Source organism: Somniosus microcephalus, chromosome 9 (genome assembly GCF_052327205.1).
Source record: "Somniosus microcephalus isolate GS21.2 chromosome 9, FLI_Smic_1.0, whole genome shotgun sequence".
Lineage (NCBI taxonomy): Eukaryota > Metazoa > Chordata > Chondrichthyes > Squaliformes > Somniosidae > Somniosus > Somniosus microcephalus.
This window is the reverse complement of record NC_140995.1, coordinates 237581974-237609362: the sequence shown is the minus strand read 5'-3', so window position 1 is coordinate 237609362 and position 27389 is coordinate 237581974. Positions and strand designations below refer to the sequence as shown.

At 48.3% G+C, this 27389-nt stretch overlaps 1 protein-coding gene across 1 annotated transcript in view; it reads left to right on the top strand.

The window, feature by feature from the left end:
- The window catches only part of LOC147113152 (dynein axonemal heavy chain 8-like), a 1456516-nt gene that overhangs the window by 1247543 nt on the left and 181584 nt on the right, over positions 1-27389 (top strand). The window contains exon 57 of the mRNA XM_085998053.1: positions 18251-18406. Coding sequence (XP_085854179.1) covers positions 18251-18406 — 156 coding nt within the window. The remainder of the gene's footprint in view (positions 1-18250; positions 18407-27389) is intronic.

The window sequence follows — 27389 nt, the reverse complement described above, 5'->3', positions numbered from 1 at the left end:
AGTCAGGGGGGCAGTCTCTCAGTTTAGCGAGTCACTGCCCCGGCCATCATCTGCTGGAAGTTCCACCCATTACAAGTCAATGCAGAAACTCCAGGAAACAGCAAAGACCTACAAACATACAAACAATGACGGACAGGTAAAGACCATCTGGTCCATCGAGCCTGTCCCACACAATTGCGATACCTTGTGTATCATAACATAAACTCCACCCCACCCGAAACTATGTGATCTCCTGGGAGAGGCAAAAAAACAGAAAAAAAACCATGGCCAATTTGGGAAAAAAATCTGTGAAATTCCTCTCCAACCCATCTAGGCGATCGAAACTAGTCCATGTGAATGTGGAACTCGCTACCACAAGGAATGGTTGAAGCAAATAGTATAGATGCATTTAAGGGGAGGCTAGACAAGCATATGAGGGAACAGGGAATAGAGGGTTATGCTGATAGATTTCGATAAGGAAAGACAGGAGGGGGCTCGTGTGGAGCATAAACGCCAGCATTGACTGGTTGGGCCAAATGGCCTGTTTCTGTGCTGTATATCCTATGTAACCCTATGTAATCATTCCGGCCCTGAATTCCCTGCAGTACCTACCTTCTGTAAGAGGTGATCTCCGCCCCAGCCAGAAACAGGTCCAGCTCTCACTTGAAGGAATTCAGCGAATCAGCATCCACGAGACAGTAGCCTGAAGTGACTGGGTGTCCATCCTTTCCCAGGGGCCTCCACCAGTCTCCTGCCAGAGTTATGGGACACCAGTGGAACCCACAAGGAATTTCAGGGCCAGCAAGTTCTAGTTTTTAAGCTATGGGTTTCAGTAATCCCAGTCACAGAAATCTATTTATTCTGCTTAATTTATTGTCAATGGAATTTGATTTTTTTTAAATTAGTCGTGAGGAACGGTACTGCTGAGTTGGATTCTCCTCTGTGATCCTGCCAAGGTGGGCTCGGATAGTGGTGGAGAATGAGGTAAAATCTGTCAGTGAGACCTACCGCCACCTCACCACATCAACTTGGATTTTAATCTCCTTTTGCTTCTGTGGCATTGCTGCTGGCTGCCCCTTCTCTGCCTGTTACATGCAAATGTCAGCGGGGAAGCAAGATCCAGTTCCTGACCCATTCTAACTGAGGCCTACAAGGTTGAGGCACCATTGACCTTTGGGGCTTTTCTGACCCTTTAAATTCTAGCCACCTCTTCTCTATTAACCTTGGTTCAGTGGTAGCAATCTCGCCTCTGAGTTAGAAGGTCGTGGGATCACGCCTCACTGCAGAGACTTAAGAGAATTGTCTAGGCTAAGGAAGTACTGCACTGTTACAGATGCCACCTTTAGGACGAGGCATTAAACCGAGGCACTGTCTGCCCTCAAAACTGGGTATTAAACGTTCCCTGGCACTATTACACGAAGAATAAGAGTGTTCTCCTGGTGTCCTGGCCAACCTTTATCCCTTAACTGGCATCATTAGAATGGATTATCTGGTCATTTATCTCATTGCCGTTTGTGGGACCATGCAGTGCGCAAATTGGTTGCCATATTTCCTTACCTTACAATAGTGGCTACATTTCAAAAGTATTTCATTGCTGTGAAGCATTTTGCAATGTCCTGAGGATTTGGAAGATTGGATCTTTCTGGTGCTGCAGAAAGAAGGGGCATTGTGGCCAGGTTCTGGTGACCTCCCTCTTAGTGGCACACCATACATAATCAATGACCGCTGACCCAGAGAAAAGAGTCAGGGATAGAGCAGAGTCAGAGGGGTGGGTGGATGCATCATCCCATCATTACTCCTCCCCAAAGAAGAGAATCCTACTCCTGATGTTTCTCTGCTGTTATAAGAATATAAGAAATAGGAGCAGGAGCAGGCCACATGGCCCCTCGAAACTGCTCCGCCATGCAATAAGATCATGGCTGATCTACCAAAACTCCACTTTCCCCCCCATCCCCGTAACCCTTGATTCCCTTAGTGTCTAAAGATCTATCACTCTCTGTCTTGAATATACTCAATGACTGAGCAGCCACAGCTCTCTGGGCTAGAGAATTCCAAAGATTCACAACCCTCTGAATGAAGACATTTCTCCTCATCTCAGTCTTAAATGGCCAATCCCTTGATGTTTGGTTCTAGACTCTCCAGCCAGGGGAAAACAGCGTCGCAGCATCTCCCCTGTCAAGCACTGAGAATTTTATAGGTTTCAATGAGATCACCTCTCATCCTTCTAAACTCCAGAGAATATCGGCCGATTCTACTCAATCTCTTCATAGGACAACCTTCTCATCCCAGAAATCAACCTTGGTTGCACGCCCGCTAAGGCAAGTGTATCCTTCCTTGGGTAAGGAGGCCAAAACTGTGCACGGTACTCCAGGTGTGGTCTCAACAAATCCCTAAATAATTGGAGCAAGACTTACTTACTTTTATACTCTAACCCCCTTGCAATAAACATAGAAACATAGAAACATAGAAGATAGGAGCAGGATCAGGCCATTCGGGCCCTCGAGCCTGCTCCGCCATTCAATGAGATCATGGCTGATCATTCAAATTCAGTACCCTGACCCTGCTTTCTCCCCATATCCCTTGATCCCTTTAGCCTTAAGAAATATATCCAACTCCTTCTTAAATATATTTAATGAATTGGCCTCAACTGCCTAAATAAAGGCTAACATATCATTTGCCTTCCTAATGTCTTTGCTGTACCTGCATGTTAAATTTCTGTACATCACTCCCACTCTGACCTCTCCTAACTCGGCCTCTTACACTGTTCCAACGAAGCTCAACGTAAGCTCGAGGAACAGCACCTCATCCTTCAATTAGGCACTTTACAGCCTTCTGGACTCAACATCGAGTTCAACAATTTCAGACCATAACCTCGGCCCTATTTTTTTTTCCACATGGCAGCTGTTGATGATTCTGCCATTCCCATTTACACCTCATCTAGGGTCATCTTTTGTTTCTTAACTTGTCTCATTACCATCTCCTTTTGCCTTGCACCATCGTCCCTTTTGTCCTTTAATCGCTCCTGCCTTCCAGCCTATCACAGACCTTCCCTTTGGGTCTTTCCTCCCCTCCCGCCTTTCCCTGCCCCTGCACTTGCTTAAAAATCTGTTCCATCTCTAACATTTTCCAGTTTTAACGAAGGTCATCGACCTGAAACGTTAACTCTGTTTCTCTCTCCACAGATGCTGCCTGACCTGCTGAGTGTTTCCAGCATTTTCTGTTTGTATTATTGTTAACTTTCTGTGATTTGTGTACAAGAACACTTGAAACTGTGCATACTAACATTTACTGGTCTCTCACCTTTTAAAAAGTACTCTGCATTTCTACTCTTCCTACCAAAGTGGCTAATTTCACATTTTCCCACATTATGAAGAAAAAGAAAGAAATACTTGCATTTATATAGCACCTATCACGACCACCAGACATCCCAAAGCGCTTTTTGAACTGTAGGGGAGCGATTTTCTCACTGGAGGCAAGATGGAGGCGGGTTTCGGCTTGGGTGTGTCACAAACTCGCCTCCACTGATAGTTTTCAAAAAATTGAGATTTTCCCACGATTGGCCAGAGGTGTGGGATGCCTTGCTCAACTAGTGTTTTGGGACTGAAACTCGCCTCTGTTGACAGCACTTTTCCAGTCTGATTTTATGGCTTCTTGCTCCCTTGGCTCACTCCACAGCATTTCTGCATCTCCTGCACCACCTCCAACATCTTTTGAGAAACCACTATGTCCAATTCCAAGGCAAGGATCTACCCAAGGCTCTTGGACGAGGCGCTGCAAATGTTGTTGGAGGGGGTGACAGCTAGCATGGAGGTGCTCTTCCATTCATCTCGGAGCAAGAGGCCTGCCAAAGAAACCAAGGCTGTGTGGGTACAGCTGGCAAGGGATATAACCTCCGGATCTGTGTGCAGATTGGGAGACTGTTTCTGTGTATTGATGAAATATCATCCCTGTTGGAAAGCATTAACATGATTTGATGCCAAAATGTTGGCGTTATGCCATCTGTTACTTAGCCTGAGGCAGCTCCACATTGCGGGCAACGCCACACTTGCGGTGTCAAGTTGGTGGCCTGACTGAAAGGAGGCCAGAGAGTCATGTCCATTGTCAATGAAGTCCTGGCATGGAGCCAAGGACATGTGCCAACTTGGCCAACCTATACAAATCTGGCCATGATAAGTTAATCCCTTGCATCCCTGGCAGCCATGTGCTCGCATGCTGCCACTGCCATTGGTCGAAACACCGGCGCTCTGACCTCTTCCTACTCCTCCTCCTCCTCCTGCTGCTCCTCCTCCTGCTCCTCTTCCTCCAGATCATCCTCCTTCTCCTCAGCCTTCTCCTCCTCCTCATCCTCACCTGAGGTCCAAGGTGAAAGGAAATGAATGTTTCCCATTCTGCTTGCAGATGCCTCCCCTGGGGAAGCGCTCATTGTAAACGGGGCGAGGTTCTTCCCAGGAGGTCCCACAGTTGACGGAGTCAAGCTGTAGCACCTCCGGCTTTGGAAGGTCTTCTAAAAGTGCTCAGAGACCTTTTAAAGCCAAGGTCTGGCACCTGCAAGTAAGCCTTGCTGCAGTGAACGAGGTCTTGTTAGACCTGCAGCAGTGAGGAGGCCACCCACGAGTTAACCCACCAGGTTTACCTGGCATGGTTCAGAAGTTGCGTGAAGCACACCGAAATGATGGTAAATTCAAGAGGGCCTCTCAAAATAGGATTAGAGAGGCCCTTAACAAGCATTTGCAGTAGTTAATTAACACTATGGCCAGCTGGAGGCAGGAGTGTTTCCCGACCGCCAAAACCGGCACCGGCGAAATCCCACGGAGGCGGGTTGGAGTCGGGTTTCTGACCCAACCTCAGTAATTCGAATTTTCCCACCTTTCCCGACTCCAAACCCGCCTCCTCCAGCGTCAGAAAATCGCCCCTGTAGTTACTGTTGTAATGTACACTCCATCTGTCACATTCTTGTCCACTCACTTATATATCCCTTTGCAGCCGCTTTGCATCCTCCTCACAGCTTACTTTCACACCTAGCTTTGTATCATCAACAAACTTAGATTGTAAATAGCTGAGGCCCAACCCGAAAATAACCCATTTACTCATACTCTCTGTTTTTTGTCCGTTAACCAATCCTCAATCCAAGCTAATATATTACAGTACCCAATTCCATGAGCCCCAATCTTGTGTAACAAAGTCTTGTGTGGTACCTTATCGAATGCCTTCTGAAAATCCAAATATACTACATTCATTGTTTTCCCCTTATTTACCCTGCTGGTTACACCCTCAAAACGCTCTAATGGATTTGTCAAACACTAATGAAAGGGGGTTGGGAGGATTCAGGAAAAAGCAAATTTAAAAGCAGCGAGAGAAATGTCAAGGCTCAAGAGCAGAGTAGAGTTTTGGGTAAAAATAAGCAGAGTGGGTCAGGAAGGGACAGAGAGAGTAACAAAGGTAATAAGGCATCAGTGACTAAGGTGACAGCAGGGAAAAAATAGAAATAAGTCAAAGCTAATTGCACTATATCTGAATAAGCAAAGCATTTGCAACAAACTAGATGAATTAATAGCTCAGCTAGAAATTGGCCCAGAAATTCGGGTCCCAACACGTGAGTACGCACGGGGTACTCACGCGTGGACCCGATGGAAGTGCCAGTTCCTTGCATGCACTATGCATGCGCGGGAAACCGGCATTTCCGTTCCTCTGAACGAAGGGGTTCAGAGGTCGAACGCGTGCGCGCGGGAGTCTGCGCGTGCGCTTTGAACTTACGTTTTTTTTACAGGTTTTTCCGTGAGGGTAAGTCTTTAGATTTTAGAAATGTAAAAACCAGGCGTAAGGCCTGCATTTTAAAAGGTAAGTGGTCAATTAATTAAAATTTAAAAAAAATGTCCACAGGTTTATTATTTTTAAATACTTTAAAGCAAGGTAAGTTTATTTTTAGCCCCGTTTTTTTATAAAATTATTTTGTTCAAAAATTTAAATTATTGTTTAAAATAGTTATTTAATGTAATTTATAGTTTATTTTAAAAGTGTGATTTAAAAAAAAAATTATTTGAATGTTTACTGTTATTTTGGGGCCCGTATATTCATATGTTTAGACAGGTCTTCCTGTCAATCTTATGAATGGGCTTTTCCCTCCTCTGATTGGCTGCCCATGGCTCACGTGATCCCAGGGGACGCATCGCACTAACTACGCCCCTGGGACACGCAAGCACAGCGCGCCGGGAGTTGGAGCAGGCCCCGGAGCGGAATTCCACGGGAGCCCAGAGCTCAACTGCCGGCGCGCAAGGTAAGTGCAGGTCGGGGGCTTGCACCCGCGGGAAGCCCCCGACCCGAATTTCTGGGCCATTAACTGGTTTGATCTAATAGCCATAACAGAGACATGGTTGCAAAGTGGCCAAGGTTGGGAACTAAATATTCCAGGAAACTTAACTTTTAGAAGAGATAGACAAAATGGAAAAGGAGGAGGGGTAGCCCTGATAATAAAGGATGGGATAAAGACAGTAGAGAGAAAGGGGGAGAAATTCAGTTGGTTGCACCACCCGTTAACGCCTTAAGAGGGCGACAAGTGGGGCACAAGCCAGCTAGCGCCCGGGCGCGGCGAGACCTGCGCCTCTCGCAAAATTGAGCGGGCATTTAGCGGCGGCGCTAAACCACAACGCCTGCTCAGCTGCGCACGCAGATCCTGATGTCATTTCAGAGTGCAACGCCCTTGGGGCGCCCCGGACCGGAAATTCAGTGGCGCCCCCCTCCTTTCCGACTGTCACTCCCAACGACTGGTTGACTGGAATGGTTCCCAGTCGCTGTGGGGCTGGGGGGGCGCTATTTAAAGGGGGCTCTTCCTGGCTTCTTTGTGGTAACCATTTGTGGACCACTCCTTCTGAGAGAGAGAGAGAGATTTACAGAGAGACAAAGGGAGAGAGCTTTCTGCATTGAGTCAGCACTCGCTGAGGTACTTTTGGCTTCTGACCAGAACTTTGTAGTTGCTTTGCTTTTTCACCGGCATAACTTTGAGTGGCCACATACTATGGGGGCTGCAATGGATGGGAACGTTGGGCTTCTCCATTACATTGAGAGGGCACAGAGACGCAGAGAGAGAGTGCCAATCATGGCCAGACGGAGGAGGGCCAACAGGCGTCGGCACACGAGACCTTGCCGTCCCAGGGTTTTCCGCCAACAGTTCTCATACCTCAATATGTCTGAGGAGCAGTGTTTTCGGAGGCTGCGATTCAGCAAGGAGGTGGTCACTGAGCTCTGCCACCTGCTTCAGCCACATCTGCAGCCTCAACTGAGGAGCAGGACGTCTCTGTCGGTGGCAGTGAAGGTAACAGTGGCTCTCAACTTCTATGCCACCGGCTCCTTTCAATCCGCTACTGGGGACATTGTCAATATCTCCCAGTTCGCGGTGCATTGCTGCATCCATCAAGTCACGAATGCCCTCTTTAAAAGGAGACATCAGTACATCTCCTTCCCCATGACCCCGGACAAGCAGCAAGAGTGCGCAATGGGCTTTGCAAGAATAGCGGGCTTCCCCATGGTCCAGGGCGCCATTGACTGCATGCATGTGGCTTTGCGGGCGCCGCAAGAGAATGCCGAGGATTACCGCAACCGGAAGGGGTTCCATTCGTTGAACGTCCAGTTGGTCTGTGACCACAGACAGCTGATAGTTGCTGTCAATGCCCACTTTCCAGGCAGCAGCCACGACGCCTTCATCCTGCGCCAGACTTCTGTGGCAGACCTTTTCGAGGCCCCGGCTCACCCAGGAGGCTGGCTTCTCGGGGACAATGGCTATCCTCTGTGCACCTGGCTGATGACCCCGCTCCGTGCGCCCAGCACCCCTGCTGAAGAACAATACAATGAGAGCCATCAAGCTACCAGGAACATTGTTGAGCAGACAATCGGCGTGCTCAAGCAACGGTTCCGCTATCTGGACCATTCCGGAAGAGCCCTTCAGTATTCACCTGAGCGAGTCTCCCATTTCGTTGTTGTGTGCTGCATGCTGCATAACCTGGCAATCCTCAGGACTCAGCCACTGCCACCAGACATTGGAGCACCAGCAGAGGAGGAGGAGGAGGAGGGGGTGGAGGAGAAGCAGCAGCACCAAGACGGGAGGGAGGCACAAAGTGCAAGGGCCGTCCGTCAGCGGCTTATAGCAAGTCGCTTCTAGGCCCCCTCTGAGGGAATGGCTTCTGCCATTCAAAGAACATGAATGGAACCGTGCTGCAACCCCTAAGCCGGTCAAGGCAACAAATAGTTCAAAGAGCAAACATGCACATTCTGAATAAAGACACTTCTTTATTTAACAAACTATGTGCCCTTCCCACATGACAAAGTAACAGAGAGAAACCCCCCAAAAAAACAGTCAGTCACATAACTGGCTCTCACAACCTGGAGCCAATGACCAAAACAGTAACAAAAATATGACCACGATCCTCGGCCTTCAATTAAACAATTAACAACATTTTGCCACACCTCCTACTTTTTGCCCTTCGAGGGTGATCTGCTTCGCTTGCGAGATTGTCCCTTTCCCACCTTGCAGCTCCTCTGCAATGGGACCCCAGTGGCTGCAGCGAGGCTGGGGGAAGGCTGCTGGGTGTCAGAAACTGAGACTGCAGATGCCCTTGAGGGACAGCCTGGACCAGCTCTGGGCCTGGAGGGCCCGGCTGCTGACTGCTCCAACTCTGCATGGATGGCACCAGTCTGTCCTACAGGTGGTGGCAGCTGCAGTGGAGAAGTGACAGTGCCAGTGGGGACTCATCTTCCCTGGAGGGGAGTGGGGGGGAATGGTCTGATGAGGGTGAAGCTCCAGGACCCAGCGGGCTGCAGCAACGCGAGGGGGGTAGGGAAGCTCGGCGGCCTCCTCCCCGGAGGGAGAGTCTGGCCTCGAGTCCTGCTACAGTGAGCACAGAAGAGGTGCGGCTCCTCGCTGAAATGAGCGCCCAGGCAGAGCACAGGCACACTGAACTCATGGCTGCAGTGGCAAGGATGCCCGAATCCATTGAGTCACTGGCAAGGAGTGTCCAGGACTTCGGCGCAGCACAGGCAAGGAGTCTCCAGGACTTCGGCGCAGCACAGACAGCTGCCACGCAATTGCTTAGTGCTGCAATGCAGTCAGTGGCTGGTCTCATGCAGACGCAGATTAAGGCCACACGAGCACTGACTGCGGCACTCCCACGGGGCAGCACTGCAGCATGCGGAGCAATCTGCTGAAGCACAGATTGCTGGCCTGCTGCGGCGCGATAAGGGCTCCGGCGAATCCTGCCCGATCCAGCACACAACCATGCCACTGCGGAGCCCTCGGTCAGAGCCCAGATTCCGTACCCATATGAGATGGCTGTCTCAGCCCCTGTATAGCCGCAGGAAGAGCAGACTGTGGAAGAGCTCTTCCAGGCTCCCAAACCCAGAGGATGCCCGCCAAAGGCGTCTAAACAGGCGCAGCATCAAAGTGAGTAAGTTGCCTCTACATCTGCTGAAGCCACAGGGGAAGCACCACGTAGAAGCACACGTAAGAGGAAGTTAACACACAAATAGTCACAAGGGTAGTCACTTGGGTGTTTTATTGTGTGAAAAAGTACCGCTTGTCATCCAGATTGTGATTGCATTAAACAAAAGTGATGGCAAAGATTTGAAGTATTGGCCTATGTGTGGTGAGAAATGGAAGTGAGGGCTCAGGGCTACTTGCATTTGTAATGATGATAGTGAGAGTGATAGGAAAGCACCATTTTTTGGATAGATGATGTATGACGTGTTAAGCAGCTTGTCCTGACATTCATCTACAAAAATACTGTGGCAAAAAGACTAGGTCAGAGACTAGGGGCTAGATTTTCAGTTGCTTGCGCCAGCAGTTAGCGCCTTAAGAGAAGTGATTTTCGGGCGCTATGCGTGTAGCGCCTGGGCGCAGCGCAGTTTGCGCCCCGCCCCAAATTAAGTTGCCCGTTAGCGCCGGCGCAAAGTTTAGCGGCCGCCCGGATGCGCGCGCAGAAAATGACGTCACATCCTCGTGCAACGCCCTTTGGCCGCCCCGAATCCAAACTTCAGTCGGACCGCCCGATTGTGCGGCTGGCGTCCAGTGCGTTTGTAAAATGGAACGCAACACACCCTGGGGAGCGCAAATTAAAGGGCCCTCCTCCTGCACTATAATGGAAGGAACCAGTGTGTTGTGAATGGTGTATTTATGTTTCCGGACTCCTCCTCCTCCTCCTCCTCCTCCTCCTCCTCCTCCTCGTCTTTCTTCGTCTTTTCCCCCCCAGACTGCCTTTGCAAATAAACACATGCACCCTTCCCCTTTAAGAGCTCACTGGCACCAGAGTGTCTGCCGTGCGCAGCGCTCTGCACCGCCGGCTTAGCGCCTAAAGATAGTAGTGGAACGCCTCTTTTAGCGCTCCACCAACCTCTTAGGGCGAAGCCACTGAATTTCCGGCAACGGGGCGCTACTTTGGGGCGGGCGCTAACTTCGGGCGGGCGCTAAGGTTAGCGCCCCAAAACTGTCTATACTGAAAATCTAGGCCTATGTATTCTGCGGCGAGTGTCTCACCTCCTAACTCCCCAAAGCCTTTCCATCTACAAGGCACAAGTAAGGAGTGTGATGGAATACTCTCCACTTGCCTGGATGAGTGCAGCTCCAACAACACTCAAGAAGCTTAACACCATCCAGGACAAAGCAGCCCACTTGATTGGCACCCAATCCACCACCTTAAACATTCATTCCCTCCACCAACGGCGTACCATGGCTGCAGTGTGTACCATCTACAAGATGCACTGCAGCAACACGCCAAGGCTTCTTTGACAGCACCTCCCAAACCCTCGACTTCTACCACCTAGAAGGACAAGGGCAGCAGGTGCATGTGAACACTACCACCTCCAAGTTCCCCTCCAAGTCACACACCATCTTAACTTAGAAATATATTGCCATTCCTTCATCGTCGCTGGGTCAAAATACAGAAACCCCTCCCTAACAGCACTGTGGGAGTACCTTCACCACAGGGACTGCAGCAGTTCAATAATAATGCAGCTCACCAACACCTTCTCAAGGGCAATTATGGGTTGGCAATAAATGCTGGCCTTGCCAGCGATGCCCACATCCCAGGAATGAATTTTTTTTAATTGCCACAACTTTACCCGTATGCCTTTTTCCTTTCAGATAACCAAGAAGAACAACATAGAAACATAGAAAAATAGGAGCAGGAGTAGGCCATTCGGCCCTTCGAGCCTGCTCCACCATTCAATATGATTATGGCTGATCCTTTATCTCCATACCATATTCCTGCTCTCTCCCCATACCCCTTGATGCTTTTTGTGTCTAGAAATCTATCTATCTCCTTCAATATATTCAGTGACTTGGCCTCCACAGCGTTCTGTGGTAGAGAATTCCACAGGTTCACCACCCTCTGAGTGAAGAAATTTCTCCTCATCTCAGTCCTAAATGTCCTACCCTGTATCCTGAGACTGTGACCCCTCGTTCTAGACCTCCCAGCCAGGGGAAACATCCTCCCTGCATCCAGTCTATCTTGTCCTGACAGAATTTTATACATTTCAATGAGATCCCCTCTCATTCTTCTAAACTCTAGTGAATACAGGCATAGTCGACCCAGTCTCTCCTCATATGACAGTCCTGCCTTCCCAGGAATCAGTCTGGTGAACCTTCGTTGCACTCCCTCTATGGCAAGTATTGTTGAGATACCGCGGCAAACGTGGGAGTCGAGACCAGAGCTATTGAAAACACAACTGCTTTATTCCAACCACATGACAAACAGGAACTAGAAAAGCCCGCGCATCCACTTAAATACTTCCCAGACAGAAAGTGCTCCCGGCAGCCTGTCCCTGTGGGAAACAAGTTGCTGGAGGAAAGGGCCCCCGGCTGGGGGCTTCTGTTTAGACTGTCTGTGCCGCCATGAGCGGATTATGTCCAGTGGTGGCGTGTCGCCACAGAATATCCTTTCTTAGGTAAGGAGACCAAAACTGCACACAATACCCCAGGTGTGGTCTCACCAAGGCCCTGTATAACTGTAGTAAGGTATCCTTGCTCCTGTACTCAAATCCTCTTGCAATGAAGGCCAACATACCATTTGCCTTCCTAACTGCTTGCTGCATCTACATGTTTGCTTTCAGTGACTGGTGTACAAGGACACCCAGGTCCCTCTGTACATCAACATTTCCCAATCTATCACCATTTAAATAATACTCTGCCTTTCTGTTTTTCCTACCGAAGTGGATAACTTCACATTTATCCACGTTATACTGCATCTGCCATGTATTTGCCCACTCACTCAACTTGTCCAAATCGCCTTGAAGCCTCTTTGCATCCTCCTCACAACTCACAATCCCACCTAGTTTCGTGTCGTCAGCAAACTTGGAATTATTACAATTGGTTCCCTCATGCAAATCATTGATATATACTGTGAATAGCTGGGGCCCAAGCACTGATCCCTGCGGTACCCCACTAGTCACCACCTGCCACCCCGAAAAAGACCCATTTATTCCTATGCTCTTTTTCCTGTCTGTTAACCAATTTTCAATCCATGCCAGTATATTACGCCCAATCCCATGTGCTTTAATTTTGCACACTAACCTCTTATGTGGGACTTTATCAAAGGCCTTCTGAAAATCCAAATACACCCACTGGTTCTCCCTTATCTATTCTACCAGTTACATCCTCAAAAAACTCCAGTAGGTTTGTCAAACACGATTTCCCTTTCATAAATCCATGTTGACTTTGCCTAATCCCGTTGATATTTTCTAAGTGTCCTGTTATCACATCCTTTATAATAGACTGTAGCATTTTCCCTACTACTGATGTTAGGCTAACCGGTCTGTAGTTCCCTGTTTTCTCTCTCCCTCCCTTTTTAAATAGTGGGGTTACATTTGCCACCCTCCAATCTGCAGGAACTGTTCCATAATCTATAGAATTTTGGAAGACGACAACCAATGTATCCATTATTTCCAAGGCTACCTCTTTTAGTACCCTGGGATGCAGATTATCAGGCCATAGGGATTTATCAGCTTTCAGTCCCATTAATTTCTCCAGCACTATTTTTTTACTAATACTAATTTCCTTCAATTCCTCCTGCTCACTAAACCCTTGGTTCCCTAGCATTTCTGGGAAGTTATTTGTGTCCTCTTCTGTGAAGACAGAACCAAAGTATTTGTTTAATTGCTCTGCCATTTCCTTGTTCCCCATTATAAATTCTCCCATTTCTGACTGTAAGGGACCTACATTTGTCTTCATTAATCTTTTTCTTTTTACATACTTGTAGAAGCGTTTACAGTCCGCTTTTATGTTCCTTGCAAGTTTACTCTCATATTCTATTTTTCCCCTCTTAATCAATCTCTTAGTCCTTTTTTGCTGAACTCTAAACTGCTCCCAATCCTCAGGCTTGCTACTTTTTTTGGCAACTTTATTTGAACCTCTTTGGATCTAATACTATCCTTAATTTCTTTTGTTAGCCATGGTTGGGCCGCTTTTCCTTTTGTGTTTTTGCGCCAGAAAGGAATGTATAACTGTTGCAATTCATGCATTCGTTCCTTAAATGTTAGCCATTGCCTATCCACCGTCATGCCTTTTAATGAAGCTCTCCCCAATCTATCATAGCCAACTCACTCCTCATACCTTCGTAGTTTCTTTTGTTTAGATTTAGGATCCTAGTTTCAGATTGGACTTCTTCACTTTCCATCTTAATGAAGAATTCAATCTTCCCTAAAGGACCCCGCACAACAAGATTATTAATTAACCCCTTCTCATTGCACAATACCCAATCTAGGATAGCCTGTTCCCTATTTGGCTCCTCAACGTACTGGTCTAAAAAATCATCTCGCACACACTCCAGGAATTCATCCTATACAGTATTATTGCTTATTTGGTTTGGCCAGTCTATATGTAGATTAAAGTCACCCATGATTACTTTAGTAACCTCTAATTTCCTGTTTGATGCCATCCCCTACATTACCACTACTGTTTGGAGGCCTATAGACAACTCCCACCAATGTTTTCTGCCCCTTGGTGCTTCTTAGCTGGCCATTGTTCCTGCAGGCTCCTGTGCCATCATAAGGGGAAAGCTTGGAAGCCTGCAGAGGAAGCAAGGCTTGCTGTGGACCTTAAATGCAGCAGCAATGATGACGTCATTGGAGGGGACTTGCAGTCATGAAAAACCCATTTGCAAAGGTTTCCCACATGTTGGAAATCAATTGGCCAATTGAGTTAAAATTGCATCAATCTCACACATCCATTTAGATTCGTGTGGGAATCACAAAATTCGGGGAACCCGACAATTGCCCGCACCTGAGTTAAAATCGACCCCTACACCTTGATTTTCTGAGCCAGTATCCTTTCTCACTATTGCTCTGATTTCATCCTTTACTAACAACACCACCCCACCTCCTTTCCCTTTTTGCCTGTCCTTCCTAAATATTGAATATCCTTGGATATTCAGCTCCCAGCCTTGGTCACCCTACAGCCATGTCTCTGTAATTGCAATTATATCGTATCAGTTTACATCTATTTGCGCTGTTAATTTGTCTACCATATTACGAATGCTTCTTGCATTCAGATACAGTGCCTTTATATTTGTCTTTTTAACATTTTTAGACATCTTAACATTTTTTTGTACTATGGCCCAATTTGTCTTATTACCATTTTTTCTTACCCGGACCTTATTTGTCAGTGCACTCCTTTGTTTGTACGCGCCGTCCCTTCCTGACACAATTTGGTTATCCTTACCCCAATCACTTTCCTGCACTGCTTCCTTGTCTTTTCTCTTTAGCATTCTAGATTTCACTCCACCGGGACATCCCCCCCTCCCCGCCTTATTTAGTTTAAAGCCCTATCTACCTCCCTACCTGGACAGGCAGTGGAAAAACATCAAGAGAATGATGATGAAGACACACCATCACTTGATTTCACACTCACAGCCACCAGCTCTGATGCTCACACTGTGCATATCTTAGAAGATAGATTAGAGACGGGATCTGCACGTGGTGAGAATCTGGGCACAAGTGCACTGCAGCCAGGGCAGGGGCCAAGGATAGCACAGGGTGTCAGCTCGCTGGAGGACCAGGTCGCACACGAGTTCTGCTGCAGAGAACTCAGATAAGGACTTTGATGGGCCAGGCTACAGAAGAAGCCTGAGTTCTGACGAAAGGTCTTCGACCTGAAATGTTAACTCTGTTTCTCTCTCCACGGATGCTGCCTGGCCTGCTGAGTTTTTCCAGCGTTTTCTGTTGTTATTACAGAAGAAGCCTGATGGATGTGCACACCAAAATGCTTGGTGCACTGGGAAGCCTGCCTGAAAGCCTGCGTTCAATGTCAAGGAGTATGGAGGAGTCCGGCACCAACTTGGCACAGGGCTTTGCGCAGAGCTTGGAGCCCATCCTTTCCAGCGTGGAAGAGGTGGCAACTCCATCAACACACTTGTGGACTCAACCATCATGCAGCGTCTGATGCCTGATGTCTCAGCTTCCATTGCAGCACAAGCAGCTTCCACCAAATGTCTGAGTGTGGCAGTGGAAGCTCAGATTGAAGTCATGCAAGGTCAGCTTGCTGCCATGCAAGCTCAGACTGCTGTCATGCAAGCTCAGCTTGCTGCCATGCAAGCTCAGACTGCTGTCATGTAAGCTCAGCTTGCTGCCATGCAAGCTTATACTGCTGCCATCATGGCTGTGGATACCAGTGTTGAAATGAGCTTGCAGGGTCTCACAGGAGTCCAGCAATCTGTCCTCCAACAGATTACTGGGATTGCTGAGGTGCCGCCTCAGGGGAGTGGCAGTGACTCTGTGGAGCACGAGCTCGCTGTCCTCTCTCAGGATGATCGCATTTGTCTTCCCTCGTGCTCGCTCCGCCTGCTTGCTTCTGGCAAGAGAGAATGAAATGAAGTTATCTCTCTTTGAATAGAGAGCCTCAGTGACCTCCCTTATGCAAGAGTGGATGGCAAACTGCGAGATGTTGCTAATATCTCCAGCACCAGGCAGAAGGAACCAGACACATAAAAGTTCATAGCTCCAGTCATCTTCACAGCCACTTGCATTGCAGTCCTTGCCCTGCTCTGATGTTGGAGTTGTGGCTGTAGCAATTGGCAGCGTTCAGTGAGGACCTTCTCAGTGAAGCACAGACATCTCACACATTGTTCTTCGCTGAGGTTCGGTTCAGGTAGGAGAATTGCTCCTTGGACACCCTGGGTGGATATGGCCTCCTGCTGAGAGCTCTTCTCCCCTCCTCCTCCTCCCTCTGCTAGCAGCTTGCCCTGCTCTGCGTGCCCTCTGCTCATTCTCCCAGTCATGGTCTATTCCAAAAGGAATGCCTACTAGTGCACCCATGTCTTGGAGCTACTGGTTTGTGCAGAAGCCTTGAAGTCAGTAAAAAGTACTTCAGCGCCAGCCACACCAGCCCCTGTAGACTTTTGAAACTTGAAATATTTATGAAAAGCACCAAATACGTGTAAAATTGTAGCAACAGCCAGAAGAAATCAACCGGCAACTAACCTGTAAGTAGTTGATGATCCCTTTAAATAACGCTGGGCGTGGAGGGAGGGGCCCTTCTTGCTGCTCAACGTGTGTTCAGCTGTGTGAGCTTAAGATAGGGCGTTGAGTGGCAAAGTGGCAGCGCTGGCATCAAATCAGCATTGCACGCTGATTGGCATCATGATCTGCCTGCTCTGCATACTTCCGGTAGATGATAACTGTGTACACACTATTGTTTTTACCAAGATGACATCCGCGCGCTTCATGCCAGAAACGCACGCACGCGCACTACGGTCACCATTTTGGAACCCTAAGGGTACTCATAGTGCCCAAAAAATTTATAAAATTAGACAATTACTAAAACTGTTTCATATCTAGCTTGTGTTTGATATATACTGTGGCGGTACCACTGGTTGTCCCTTACATTGAGACACATAATTCCCTTTAACTTACCTTTTGGGGCCGTTGCCCTTTTAACTTACCTGTTGGGGCCATTGCCCCTTTAAGACGCGCCCTAGCGTGCTGACGTCACGTCATGTACAACGTGATGTGCATGTGCCGGCACAGCCCGGCCTAGCGTCTTCGGCCTCAACGGCCAGCCGACGGGAGCAACGCGATCTTCCGCTCCCGCGGCAAGCACCGGCACAGCGCGGCCTAGTGTCTTCGGCCTCAACGGCCAGCCGACGGGAGCGACGCAATCTTCCACTCCCGCGGCAAGCACCGGCACAGCCCGGCCTCCCGACTTCGGCCTCAACGGCCAGCGACGCAACAACGCGCATCACGTGACGCCCTAAGCGCGGGAAACGCGAACAACGTGATGACGTCACAACACAAACGCGATGACGTCATCACGCTCCCCACAGGACTGCGAACTCAGTCCTCGTGGAGTCCCCGCTGGGACAAGACCTACACCACGGTGCTCCTACAGTCAGCCATCTTACCTGCCATCTTACCTGCTGTAATTAGCCTGTTCCTGTAAATAAACAACTTATTTATAGTTCGTCGAAGTCAAGCTCTCTTATTTAGTGGCAATCTACACGAACCGCTACAATACAAACTTTTAGAAATGATTTAGCTTCCCCTCCTCTCATGAAGGCATGCTATGTTTCCACGACTATCACCAGCCCTCAAACAGCCACCCTTTGTGTGAATCTAAACAGTGAATGTAGAGCAGTAGAGCCAAGCTCAATCCTGTCCTCACCCAATGCCCTAACACCCTTTCCAGCATTGATCACTGGGTAGCTATTGAAATCCAAAATTCTGCTTTAATTTCCCCTCTCTAATCCAGGATGTCTCAGGCAATTCTAGCATGTCTTCCACCACATCAACTAAGAACAGCTAATTCGGCACAGACCAGGGATGGAGCCTATGACATCCTGGTCTGTATGGCTTACTTCTACACTGGACAGTGTACTTACTGAATGAGCTATTGGCGAGCTACATGGATAGTGTCTTCCTCCGGGTGCTCCGGTTTCCTCCCACAGTCCAAAGATGTGCGGGTTAGGTTGATTGGCTATGATAAATTGACCCTTAGTGTTAGGGGGATTAAATACGTGGGGTTACGGGGATAGGGTGGGATGTGTGTTGGTGTAGGGGTTACGGGGATCGGGTGGGATATGTGTCGGTGCAGGCTCGATGGGCCGAAGTGGCCTCTATCTGCACTGTGGGTTTTCTGTGAATTCTGTGAATTCTGTGAATTCTGTAAATCCCAGTTTAGTAAACCTGCATCCAACTCTGTGATTGTCTAATTTACACAAATCGTTAGTTAAGTCCTCAGTTCATTACTTTTATTGTTTACTTGTAGACTAGTTTACAATCTCCATTGACTATTTTACAGACATCCATCAAGTACACCAATGAGCCCCCTCAGGGAGTGCGTGCAGGACTGAAAAGAACTTTTACTGGGATCACTCAAGACCAAATAGAATACTCAAACCTACCCATGTGGAAACCACTACTGTATGCAGTCGCTTTCCTGCATACCACTGTCCAGGTAATAGAGCCCAGATATGACTGTGCTAAACTCTGATCATGTATTCCAGAATTATACTCATTCAGTGAGCATGATGTGCCACATCCCTGAAGGCATGAGAGTTCATATTGTGAAACTGAAGGGGTAATGTTAATCCTACCCACATGGCAGAAACCAGGCAGGTGGCCAGTTCCCGCTGACATTCCACTATCTTCAATTTTAACTTGCTCTTCTGAGCAGGCAGCAATGACAGTCGCCTGAAGCATTGGAGTCATTCTTTAAATGTGCAGATCAGGGCCCGATGATGTCATTGGGCTCTGACTGCAATTTTAACTGTGGCCTGACCGAGGAAGCCAACGTGGTTTACCCGCTCAAAATGGGCAGGAAACAGAAGCTGGTTGGTGGGCGGGCAGAACCAAGGGAGGCAGGAAGCCGCCAACCTGCACCAAAGAAACAATAGCCAGCAATAAAGTACGTCACAGGAAAGGGGTTTTGGAATGGTCTCGGAGGAGATGGCAGAGCCTAGGGCGCCAGGGCAGGGTAGACCCAAACCTTCCTTGTGGGGTCCAAATGTACCTGTTTGGGCCTCTTCTGACTCTGAATGTTAACTGCCCCCGACTTCCTCAGCCCGATTTCCACCAGGCAGGTGGGTAAAAATCGGGCCTCTTGTTCCAGAAAAATGTCCTGAATACATTCTAGAAATTCACTGCTTTTACTACTTCAGCTGTTCTGCTTCTCCCAGCCTATTTGAAAATTAAAATCTCCCAACATTAGGGGTCATTTTAAGCCCCGAGGATGGCCAGGGACAGGTTAAAAATTCTGAAATCAGGAACCCGCCTCCAACCTGCCTCCAATGCGCTGAATTCTGGTTTTAATGGAGGCGGGTTGGTGGGGCAGGCAACTAATCTGCTCTCAGGAGGCGGGTCTGTCAGTAAAATATTTTAATGCATCCAATTTAACCAGAGTATTACTTTTAACGCCTACAGCGAGAAGGGCTGGATCATAAGAACAGAAGAAATAGGATCCATCAGATAAGCGCCTTTACAGCAATGCTTGTGGGCCAGGTGGAACAGGAGTGCTTCCCCCAGCCCACCCAGCTTACCTGCTTCCCACCGCGCGATCGGACCCCCGATCTACTCAAGGCCGTCCCGATGTCTTCTCTGACCCTTCGATTTCTTCTCCAACCCCCACTATTTATCCTCTGATGTGTCATTGTCTTCCTCCTTCCCTCTCTGGCACCACAGGCCTTCCTGTCAGACAGCCTCTCAATATGGTTGGCTGCGGCCGGGAAACAGAGTAAAAAAATTGAAGAGAGATCCTGCCGTTAAATTCCCTAAACCTCTCCGCCTCTCTACCTCTCTACCTCTCTGTCCTTTAAGATGCTCCTTAAAGCCTAGGGACAGAGTGATCTCCTGGAAGAATTTCGATCGCCTAGATGGGTCGGAGAGGAATTTCCCAGATTTTTTTCTCCCAAATTGGCCATTGGGTCTTTATCTGGTTTTTCGCCTCTCCCGGGAGATCACATGGGTTCGGGTGGATGCAGAGTGATAGAAGATTTGAGGTTAGGATCAGATCAGCCATGATCTTATTGAATGGTGGAGCAGGCTCGAGGGGCCGATTGGCCTACTCCTGCTCCTATTTCTTATGTTCTTATGTTCTTATCATTGACCAAGCTTTTGGTCATCTGTCCTAATATCTTCCTATGTGGCTCGGTGTCAAATTCAGTTTGATAACGCTCCTGTGAAGCACCTTGGGATATTTTACTACATTAAAGGCGCTATATGTGTAGCGTATGTGCCTTTAAGACAGAACTACTTTTACAGCTCCTGTATACTGTAGTACCGGCAGTGACCACACCTGTATATAAGTTTTGTGCATGCCTCTGTACCCCCAGTCTTGAGACTACCCTCCTCCAGTAAATACCTGTTTATCGTTAAGTTACAACATCCGTGTGGTTATTGAATAACAGCATACCCTCAGAATCACGGATCTAACAGTGGCGACGAGTGGCGATTCGAATCTACCTGCAACTAAAAAAAAAGTCGAGGCCAGGAACACGGGCGTCGACCACGAGCAACCGCCCAGTCATCAGGCAGAGAGTGAACATCACAGGGGAGGCTGTGGAGAGCCGGGCTTGGTTCCCCAGCCACGACGATCAGCAAGAGACTGACGACAGGTCCAGCGCAGACCCTTCCCGGGCAGCGGCGGCTGGAGCCGACCGACGGCGGAGAGAAAGCCGAGCAGCGTCGACGGGGTAAGACAGAGGGTGAAGCGCACAAGGCGCAGCCGGGGGTTGAAAACCGAGTGGCGTCGAGAAAAAAAAACAAACAAACCGGAGAGAGAGAGGGTAAAGCAACAGCCGGGTTCAAGACCGAGCGGCGTTGAGAAAAAATAAAAATAAAAAGAAGAACGCGCAGAGCACAGCCAGGGCTCACGGGCTGAACAGGGTCCGCAGGGAGAAGAAGGGAGAGCGCGGGAGACGCCATTGAGCCGCAGAGAAGAAGGAAGAGCGCGGCAGACGCCATTTTTAGAAGCCGCAGCGGAGAAGAAGGGCGAGCGCGGGAAGGAAGGAAAGCGCGGGAGACGCCATTTTGTGCCAGCGGAGAAGAAGGGGAAGCGTGGGAGACGTCATTTTTGACAGTTAAATCACACCCAGGGATGCCGAAGAGTGGCAGTATCTCTACGTTCAACAATGAAGTCGAAGATTGGGCGACATATGTGGAACGTATTGAGGTGTACTGCAGGGCGAATGAAGTGCCAGATGCTAGTAAAGCACTGGTTTTGTTAAATTCCATGGGTGCAAAAACTTATGGGTTACTTCGAAATCTAATAACCCCAGAGAAGCTGGTGAACAAGGATTTCGAAAGCATAGTAGAAATCCTACAGGACCACTTAAACCCCACACCGCTGCTGATAGCAGAACGATTTAAGTTCCATAAAAGGAACCAACACAAAGACAAAAGCAATGCTGAGTACCTAACGGAACTGCGCAAGCTATCGAAACACTGCCAGTTTGGAGCGGAACTAGCAGATACATTAAGGGACAAGTTTGTGTGTGGGCTACAAAGTGAAGGAACCCAGAAACGGCTTCTATCAGAAAAGGATCTTACGCTGGACAAGGCTTTCAGCATGGCAGTATCACATGAAGCAGCCGCAAGGGGCGCTGCAGAGATACAACGGAGACCGCAAGAATATGGCACCAATGAAATGTCCTATGGAACAGGGAAGTGCTATCGCTGCGGCAGAACAACACATGACCAGAAGGATTGTTGGTTCAAGGACCAAGTGTGCAGACAGTGTGGGAAAGCAGGACACATAGCAAGAGTCTGCAGGTCTGGGGAGAAAACCAACAGTAAGAAATCTCCACAGGAGAAGTACAAAAAGGTACACCAGGTGATGGACAGTGGTTCAGACGAACAGAAAAGTGACACAGACTCCGGAAGCAAGGAGCTGGGTTGTCTGAAACTACATAAGGTAACCGAAATGGAGGATCACCAGACTATCTGGGTTACACTCAAGATAGACGGAATCCAAGTGAAAATGGAATTGGACACAGGATCAGCCCTAACAGTCATAAACCAAAGGGACTACAAGCGGCTATTTTCACATATACCCTTGAAAGCTACAGAGATTGTCTTGAAGACGTATACGGGGCAAAAAGTCTACCCCAAAGGAAAAATACGGGTGAAAGTGATATATAAAGGCCAGGAAATACCTAAAATGGATATATATGTGTTACCAGATGGAGGACCACCACTGCTAGGACGTGAATGGATCCGGAAGATACAATTAGATTGGCATTCCATACAGGCACTGAAGGTTGAGGCCAAAAAGGATGACGACGTCACACGTGGATGACTGTCAAAAATGCTAACTGACGCAAAAGAAGTGTTCCAGGAGGAACTAGGAACACTAAAAGGCATAACAGCAACGATTAAAATAGAGGAAAATGCAAGCCCAAAGTTTCTTAAGGCCAGACTAGTGCCTTATGCGATCAGACCAGCTGTTGAAGCAGAGCTGGAAGGGTTGGAACGTTCAGGAGTACTGTCCAAAGTGGACTGGAGCGAGTGGGCTACACCCATCATTCCTGTAATGAAGAGGTCGTTGAGTAATACGCCTGGGGAACCAAAGAAGGTCCGCATCTGTGGGGATTTTAAGGTGACAGTGAACCCAGTCCTTCACACGGTACAATATCCGCTTCCACGAATTGAGGATATTTTTGCCTCGCTATCTGGAGGTAAACGCTTCACCAAAATTGATCTAGCCCAGGCGTACTTGCAAATGGAGGTAGAAGAAGCTTCGAAACAATACCTTACGATTAACACTCCTAAAGGTCTCTATCAATACAACCGGCTGGTGTTCGGAGTAGCCTCGGCTCTGGCTATCTGGCAAAGGACAATAGATCAGGTCCTGCAAGGGATTCCAGGGACCCAGTGTTATTTGGACGAAAATGACAGTGACCACCTCGCCAACTTGGAGAAGGTGCTCACCAGATTAAAGGAGTATGGGCTACGAGCTAATCGCCACAAGTGCGAGTTTTTCCAGAAACAGATCTCATATTGTGGCCACGTCATCGATGAAGAGAGGTTACATAAGTCCCTTGAAAAGATTGAGGCAGTAGTCAAGGCTCCAGCACCGGAAAATGTGTCACAACTGAGGTCGTTCCTCGGGCTGGTAAACTACTACCACAAGTTCTTACTAAATTTGTCCACGGTATTACACCCACTGAACACCCTACTGCAAACAGGGGTACTGTAGTGTATGTACTTTGCAGAAGGAACTATATTCTGCAGCCACTGTATACTGCAGTACCAGTAGTGACCACCCCTGTATATAAGCCTGTGTAGTAACTTTTGCATAGTAGTTCCAGGTTGTCTCCATTCGGTAAAGACCTGTTATAACCAACTCCTGCAGTCCATGTCTCAATTATACACGGACATAATACTGGCGACGAGCAGATCCGAACTTACCTACAGTCTGCACCACCTCATGGGGATCCATCCCTGAAGCGAAGTTATCAGAGGTCGCGGCCAGAAGGAAGAAAGAAAAAAAAATAATAATAAAACGAACAGAAGAAACGGGCGTCGACCATGGGCATCCACCTCTGATTCATCGGAGTTGAAGATTTGCAGGAGAGGCTGTTGAGAGCGGGGCTTGGTTATCCTGTTGATGGTGTTTCAGCTAATCGGGCTGGTGGCAGGTAGTACACTGATCCTTCCTGGGCTGCGGTGGTCCAGAGCACGATCGGGTGGCTTTGCAATGGCACCGAGCAGCGTTGTCGGGAAGAGGAGAGAGAGAGAGGGTGGAGCACACAGGGCGCGGCCGGTGCTACGAAGCCGGGCAGCGTACAGACCTGAGAAGAGAGAGGCAAGTGTCCCGCAGGGTTGCTCCGACGACGGGGAAATAATAAAAATTAAAAGCGCAGAAAGCCACGAGGAGCTGCAGTTTGCCACGGGAACCGCGGAGAGCGGCGTTAGCAGCAGCACGGGGGGGAGTGCGCGAAGACCATAGGGCATCGCCATCAAGGCATAAAATGCCAGCAACAGCACTAGCAACAGTGGAGAAGACAGAAAGCGCGGGAGGCGCCATTTTGTTAAATCGGGGAAGAAGGCAAAGCGCGGGAGGCGCCATCTTAGATTTCCAAGATGCCGAAGACTGGCAATATCACTGCCTTCGATAATGCAATAGAAGACTGGACCACGTATGTGGAAAGAGTCGAGGTATATTGCGAGGCAAACGAAGTAGCTGATGAGAAAAAGGCATCGGTACTGCTAAACTTAATGGGCGCAAGAACGTACGGCCTATTGCGGGACCTGATTACTCCAGCCAAACCGAAGGCGAAGAGTTTTAACGAAATTGTTGCTATCCTACAGGAACACCAAAATCCTACACCGCTGCTGATAGCAGAAAGATTTAAATTCCACAGGAGAAATCAGCATAAAGATGAGAGCAATGCTGATTACCTTACAGAACTACGCAAGCTATCAAAGCACTGCCAGTTCGGAGCAGGACTGGCAGATACCGTACGGGATAAATTTGTCTGTGGACTCCTGAGTGAAGGAACCCAGAAGAGGTTACTCTCAGAGAAAGAGCTGACGCTAGATAAGGCTTTCAGCGTGGCAGTATCGTACGAAGCAGCAGCAAGGGGAGCTGCGGAAATACAGCAAAAGCCACAGGAATACGGCACCCACGAAATGACACGGGGATTTGAAAAATGTTATCGCTGCGGCAGAAGAACCCATGACCAGAAGGACTGCTGGTCCAAGGACAAAATATGCAGGCAATGCGGAAAGATGGGACACATTGCACGAGTTTGCAGGTCTGGGAAGAAGACCAACGACAACAAAAAGGGTACTAAGGAACCGTACAGGAAAGTACAAAAGATGACGGACAGTAGTTCTGAAGACCAGATGAGCGATAGTGAATCCGGGAACAAGAGACTAAGCTGTCTCAAACTTCACAACGTAATCGCAAAAGAGGATCACTGAACCATTTGGGTCACCCTCACGATAGCAGGGTCCCAAGTCAAAATGGAATTGGATACAGGATCAGCTCTAACCGTCATGAATCGACGAGACTACGAGCGGCTATTCTCACACATACCCTTGAAAGAGACATCCATTGTCTTGAAGAAGTATACAGGGCAAAAAGTATACCCCAGAGGAAACATAAGGGTGCCTGTCGAATACAACGGCAAGGAAATACAGAAATTGTATCTGTACATACTGCAAGATGGTGGACCACCGTTATTGGGACGTGAATGGATCAGAAAGATAAGTTTAGACTGGCACTCCATTCAGGCACTGACGGTGGCTGGTAAAAAGGAAGATGACGTCACTCCTGGACAATTGTCAACAATCTTAGCTAACGCCAAAGAGGTATTTCAACAAGAACTGGGAACTCTTAAAGGCGTAACCACCTCGATAAAAATAGAAGAGAATGCAATTCCCAAGTTTTTCAAAGCAAGACCGGTACCATATGCAATTCGCCCAGCCGTCGAGGCAGAGCTGGAGAATCTGGAGAATGCAGGTGTGTTACCTAAGGTAGACTGGAGCGAGTGGGCGACACCCATCGTTCCTGTCATGAAGAAAATGTTAAACAATAAGTCTGAGGAGCCAAGGAAGGTTCGCATCTGTGGGGACTTCAAGGTGACGGTGAACCCAGTCCTTCACACAGTACAATATCCTCTTCCGAGGATAGAAGATATTTTCGCCTCACTATCTGGAGGGAAGCGTTTTACAAAAATTGACCTAGCACAAGCATATTTGCAGATGGAGGTTGAAGAATCCTCTAGGAAGTATCTCACGATAAACACTCACAAAGGTCTTTACCAGTATAATCGACTGGTATTCGGAGTAGCATCAGCTCCGGCGATATGGCAAAGAGCGATGGAACAAGTCCTGCAAGGGATTCCGGGGGCTCAGTGCCAGCTGTTCACAATATATATAAATGATCTGGATCAGGGAATTGGATGCAATATTTCCAAATTCGCTGACGACACTAAACTAGGAGGAGGGGTGGGCTCTGATGAGGATGTCAGGAGGCTACAGTGCGATTTGGACAGGTTGGGGGAATGGGCGGATACGTGGCAGATGCAGTATAATGTGGATAAATGCGAGGTTATCCACTTTGGGGGTAAAAACAGGAGGGTAGATTATTATCTAAACGGCAATAGATTGGGAGATGGGGAAGTGCAGAGGGACCTGGGTGTTCTTGTGCACCAGTCACTGAAGGAGAGCATGCAGGTGCAACAGGCGATTAAGAAGGCAAATGGTATGTTGGCCTTCATATCAAGGGGGTTCGAGTATAGGAATAGGGATACCTTACTACAGCTGTACAAGGTGCTGGTGAGACCGCATCTGGAGTATTGTGTACAGTTTTGGTCGCCCCATCTGCGGAAGGATGTTCTTGCCATGGAAAGAGTGCAACGGCGATTCACCAGGCTGATACCTGGAATGGCGGGAATGACCTACGAAGAGAGATTAAATAGTTTGGGCTTGTACTCACTGGAGTTTAGAAGATTGAGAGGGGATCTCATCGAAACATATAAAATTATGGCAGGCCTGGACAGGCTGAATTCAGAGAGAATGTTTCCAATGGCCGGGGAGCACAGAACCAGGGGCCACAGTCTAAAAATAGCGGGCAAATCATTTAAAACAGAGATGAGGAAGAATTTCTTCACTCAAAGAGTGGTGAGCCTGTGGAATTCCCTGCCACAGAGGGCTGCGAAGGCTAATTCAATAAATATTTTCAAGAGAGAATTGGATATATTTCTGAAGGCTAAGGGGATTAAGGGTTACGGAGAAAAGGCGGGGACGGGGTACTGAACTGGTAAGATCAGCTATGATCTCAGACGAAGATCAGCCATGATCTCATTGAATGGCGGAGCAGGCTCGAAGGGCCGAATGGCCTACTCCTGTTCCTATCTCTATGTTTCTATGTTTACTTGGACGACATCCTAGTGACAGGTGAAGATGACAGTGAACACCTTGCCAACCTAGAGCAGGTGCTCACTAGACTAAGTGAACATGGGCTACGAGCCAATCGCCCCAAGTGCGAGTTTTTTAAGAAACAGATATCGTATTGTGGCCACGTGATTGATGAAGAGGGGTTACATAAGTCCCCTGACAAAATTGAAGCGGTAGTTAAGGCTCCAGCGCCTGAAAATGTGTCGCAACTGAGGTCATTCCTCAGATTGGTGAATTACTACCATAAGTTTTTGCCGAATTTGTCCACAATTCTGCACCCACTGAACGCCCTACTACAAACTGGAGTAGCATGGAAATGGAGCGATGAATGTAAGCGGGCCTTTCAGAAGAGTAAGGACGTAATCACTTCAAGAGAAGTATTGGCTCACTACAACCCATCACTACCGATAAGACTGGCGTGTGATGCGTCTCCCTACGGCATTGGAGCGGTACTGTCACATAAATTCCTTGATGGTTCAGAGAGGCCAATAGCTTTTGCGTCACGCTCGTTAACTTCAGCCGAGCGTAACTACGCC